Here is a 4,586-nt window from a genome sequence, read left to right as displayed (position 1 = left end):
CCAAATTCGATGAAAGAGTGATCACTTAATCTATATCGGAAAAGTTGTCTACATGGTTTATTTTTCTCAAGAACTAAATACGAGCATGGCATTTCATGAGGGCATTTAAGAAAAGTTCGAGAAAGATCTCCCACTTCCTTGACATGTTTTACATACTTGGAAAAAAACATTTCTTGAGCACCAGGTCTTACATTTCACAAGGACCATGTTTATCATTGACGGATATAATTTCCGAATTTTTGTTTTTTATTATATAGAAAGTATAAATTTATTGTTTTTCAAATTATTTCTAAAATTTTTAAAATTTTAAATAATAAAAAAAAAATTTAACAAATTTTGAAAGTTATTATGTCGTAAAAATCTTGTATTTTATTTTTAAAAGCAGATGAAAGTAGTAAATATACGCAAACAACACCTTATGCTTCTCGAAATATTTTGGAGTAGCCTAAAAGTTATAACGTGAATAACAATGGTTTGACACGGTTCAAATGTTGTTGTTGCTTTTGTTTTTGTTTGTTTTTATTTTATTTTATTCCCCCCCCCCCCCCCCCCCTTCCTTTGCTTTATAAATACCCACCTTAAGATGGTTCAATAGATCACTGAAATTTGCTCAATCAGCAATGGCATCAACACAGTTTTCAAGCATTCGTGCTGCTCCGGTACAAAGTGTTCAGGAGCTCATCAAAGAGCCCATCCCTGCAGTCCCACAGCCCTTTATCCTGGATGATCCGCAGCCTCCAATCCTCTCAGCCAGCACTCCCTTGCCACAACTCCCCACCATTGACATGAAACATTTAATTATAAGTGAAACGGCAGGTTCTGAGCTGGAGAAGTTGCACTCAATTTGCAAGGAATGGGGTTTCTTTCAGGTTTCTCTCAAAATCTAATCACTTTTCTTTAAGTTCTTGAACTCTTAGAGGCTGTTTTGTTGTGCATGAAGTCTGGTTTCCATGTGTCCAGGCAAATGAAGAGGACGATGTGTGGGGCGACTGACAAAATTATTCAGAAATTAATAATTTAGCATATATAATGTCCATTACAAATTTGTATAAAGTAGACCTAGGGTTCGTGCAAACAGATCCCTATAATCCATTTGCACTTTGCATGACATAAATATAGATATTAAAGTAAATCCAATATGAAAAAAAAAATAATAAATAACAATATACAGAAACTAACATGTGTGTTCATGATTGCGCAGTTGGTGAACCATGGAGTCAGCTCTTCACTCATGGAGAAACTGAAATCGGAGATCGGAGAATTTTACAAACTTCCCTTGGAAGAGAGAATGAAATACAAGATGAGGCCTGGTGATGTTGAAGGGTACGGGCTTTCTCCAATCCGGTCAGAAGATCAAAAACTTGATTGGGGTGATAGGTTCTTTATGGTAACCAACCCTATACATACAAGGAAGCCGTATCTATTGCCAGAGCTCCCTCCAGCACTAAGGTTCTCTCATCATCATCATTATCATCATCATATTCTTCTTCTTCTTCTTCTTTCAGCTATATATGTGTTTTCTTCTTTAACTGCAGGGATAGCTTGGAATGTTACTTAGCGGAGCTGCAGAAACTAGCGATGATGCTTCTAGGGTTTATGGCCAAAGCTCTAAAGTTGGAGAAAGGAGAGATGGAAGAGTTGTTTGATGATGGGATGCAATCAGTGAGGATGACCTACTATCCTCCATGCCCACAACCAGAGCTGGTTATGGGGCTTACGCCTCACTCTGATGCTACCGGCATCACCATCCTTCTCCAAATTAATGCAGTGGATGGTCTCCAAATTAAAAAGGATGGGGTTTGGATTCCCGTGAGCTTCCTTCCAGATGCTCTTGTTGTGAATGTAGGAGACATTCTCGAGGTTTCCCCACAGACTCCTTTCTCTCTTTCAGAAAATAAAATAAAATAAACTAGAAAATGCATGCTAAATGGAATCCCCATATACGGTTTTCAAACTTAATTTTTTTGTGTTTTAATTATTAGAACATAAGCTTCCACCATCGATGATAATAATTTTCCTGTGTTTGATTGTACTCTACAAATAACAAAAGAAAATAAAATATTATTAAAATTAATTAAAAATTAAAATATTTTTAAAATTATTTATTCTTTATATTAAATATTTAAAATAAGTGAAATAAATTTGAAGTGATATATAAAATTAATTTATTGACTTTATTTTTAATTTTTTAATTTTCTATTTTCAATTTTCTCTCTCAATTTTCTCTTTCTTGCATTTTCCTTCAAGTTTTCTAAAAAGGAAAACAAAAGAAAGAAAATAAAAGGCACACACAACACTAAACAATAAGTAGAACTCAAGGAAAAATGCCCCTTTTTTAACCAACCGCCGCGTCCTATTTTGCAGATTCTGAGCAACGGAGTGTACACTAGCATAGAGCACCGGGCAACAGTAAATGCAGCAAAAGAGAGGATCTCCATTGCCATGTTCTTCAACCCCAAATCCTCAGCTCAGATTAAACCTGCAGCCAGTCTGATAAATCCTCAAAATCCGCCGCTGTTCAAACAAGTAGGGATGGAAAAATACTTCAAAGATTTCTTCTCCCGTAAGCTGGATGGAAAATCATATTTAGAGCATATGAAGATAAAAAATGAGGAAGCATAAAGTACCTGAAGTCCTGCTACATGCGTATGGTTATGTTTAAGTATGGTATGGTTTGGCAGTTGCATGGATCCAAGAAATATTATAGCTTTGAGGTTTGTAGTACTGTTCCTATCTCATTACCTACACTTATCGAATAAGTTCTGTAAAATAAAGATTCCCTGTAGCGGGTTGTTGTGATGTTGTTTCCTTGTTATTCATAAATAGTATTGTATAAATATACAAAGAGGGAAAAAACTTGTCATGATTAAAAAAGCTTGTTTCTACTATTATTTTGCAGGGGCGTTTATTATTATTTTTATTACCTTTTTAGTTGGTAAATGACAAATATTGAATGTAAAAGGTTGAAAAATAAGGATTACTCTTTATCACATCAAATCAATACTTTTCATGATAAAAATAAAGAATTAATGAAAGGAAAATATTAACATATGGTGGTGGTGGTCCACCAAACAAAATATCTAGCACCCGCCAAACAAAATATCTAAACGATGAGATTTATATCATTAAATAAATATATAAATAAATTAAATTAATATATACAATATAAATAAATAGAATTAAAATACAGACAATGCAACCTAAAAATATAATCATCATACCACTTAATTAATAGAATTTTTTTGATAACTATAAAAAATATACACATCGGTATTGTAACCAAAACTTTATTAAAATAATAATTATTCTATTAATGAAAATTATTTGTTCTTTAATTTTTTTTTCCAATAAATATATATGATCATTTTTTTTCTTTTTTCCTTTTATGAAAGTAAGAACATTTAGATTATTCTTGTAACAAGTTATTAGTAAACTTGGGACATATTATTCCATTTGTTATTTAAGGATCATTCCAAAATAAAAACAATAGTCAATTCACAAAAGATAAGATATGATATTTGTCACATCCAAAATAAGAAAAATGTGAGAAGATAAGAATTAAATAAGATAAGTGAGTGACATTGAATTCAAAAAATTGTTTAGGTTGATTGAAGCTATTGAGAAACACTTGTCATTAACCTTTTAATTCTCTATCTTAATTAGGTTAAGTAGTTTTATGCATAACATGACTTGTCCCAAATAGATTCTACTTTCAAAGATTGTTTTTGATAATTATTTTTACGAATATTTCCAAATAAGTTAAGCTAATCCTGTATATGAAAATAATCAACATTAACCTTTTATTTATTTATTTTTTGGAGAATGGTCAAAAATTTGTGTCATGTCACATAAACTCCGAACCCTTTAATTATAAATCTTAATTAGGCTAGTTGGCTTTATGCTAGACCTAACATTTGGTGCCCTTGCTATGCATATAAACATAAAATAAGAAAATCATGAGAAAATAAGGGAGAAGTGGCATTCAATCCAAAATAACTCTTTAACCCAACTAAAGTCATTACTTTCTTTTATCATATGTCCATATATATAAACTCTAACCCCTAGTTAGGTTAGCTGACTTTATCCATGATGGTCATTTGGTCCCCCTTGATGCATTGACATGATTTATCATGATAATAAAAGCTAGCCCTTGTTTGATTTTGGAAATGTTTAAGAAAAAATATCAGGGAAAAAATAAATAAGAAAAATAGAAGAAAAAGGAAACCAAAAAAAAAAAAAAAAAGCAATAGTTAATAATTTAAAATTAATAAACTATTTCTTTCTTGCTTAGTCTTCAAAATTATTTTACTTACTTTCCTTCTTTTATTTAAAAATTAAATAGTTTAATTATATTTTAATACTAACTTGAATATTAAAATTCTTATTTTTATATTGTTTTTCTTTTCCTTAGAATTTTAGGAAACCAAACATAAGGAGATTCATAAAATGATTGATTAATTTCTTGTAATTCTTAACAGATTTATGTCAATTTAGTTATCATTTGATCAATTATTATAAGGACATTATATTTAACAATTGATATTTTTTGAGTCCAAACCAGCAGGTCAAGGTAAGCCAGATTCTGG

The 4,586-nt window shown here is 31.1% G+C and overlaps 1 protein-coding gene across 1 annotated transcript; it reads left to right on the top strand.

Moving 5' to 3' along the window:
• The first annotated feature begins 620 nt into the window (after positions 1 to 620).
• On the top strand, positions 621 to 2,840 carry LOC117923132 (protein SRG1-like). The gene is made up of 4 exons (XM_034841374.1): positions 621 to 869; positions 1,202 to 1,449; positions 1,536 to 1,860; positions 2,365 to 2,840. Exons 1-4 carry the CDS (start codon positions 621 to 623, stop codon positions 2,620 to 2,622), a joined length of 1,080 nt encoding a protein of 359 aa, XP_034697265.1. The 3' UTR covers positions 2,623 to 2,840.
• Positions 2,841 to 4,586: the final 1,746 nt, after the last annotated feature.

Source organism: Vitis riparia, chromosome 10, assembly GCF_004353265.1.
Source record: "Vitis riparia cultivar Riparia Gloire de Montpellier isolate 1030 chromosome 10, EGFV_Vit.rip_1.0, whole genome shotgun sequence".
NCBI lineage: Eukaryota > Viridiplantae > Streptophyta > Magnoliopsida > Vitales > Vitaceae > Vitis > Vitis riparia.
This window is presented reverse-complemented; position numbering and strand designations above follow the sequence as displayed.

Coding starts and splice junctions, on each gene's coding strand:
- LOC117923132 (XM_034841374.1), top strand. CDS start 621: ATGGCATCAACACAGTTTTCAAGCATTCGTGCTGCTCCGGTACAAAGT. Junction 870..1,201: donor AGGAATGGGGTTTCTTTCAG/GTTTCTCTCAAA, acceptor ATGATTGCGCAG/TTGGTGAACCATGGAGTCAG. Junction 1,450..1,535: donor GAGCTCCCTCCAGCACTAAG/GTTCTCTCATCA, acceptor CTTTAACTGCAG/GGATAGCTTGGAATGTTACT.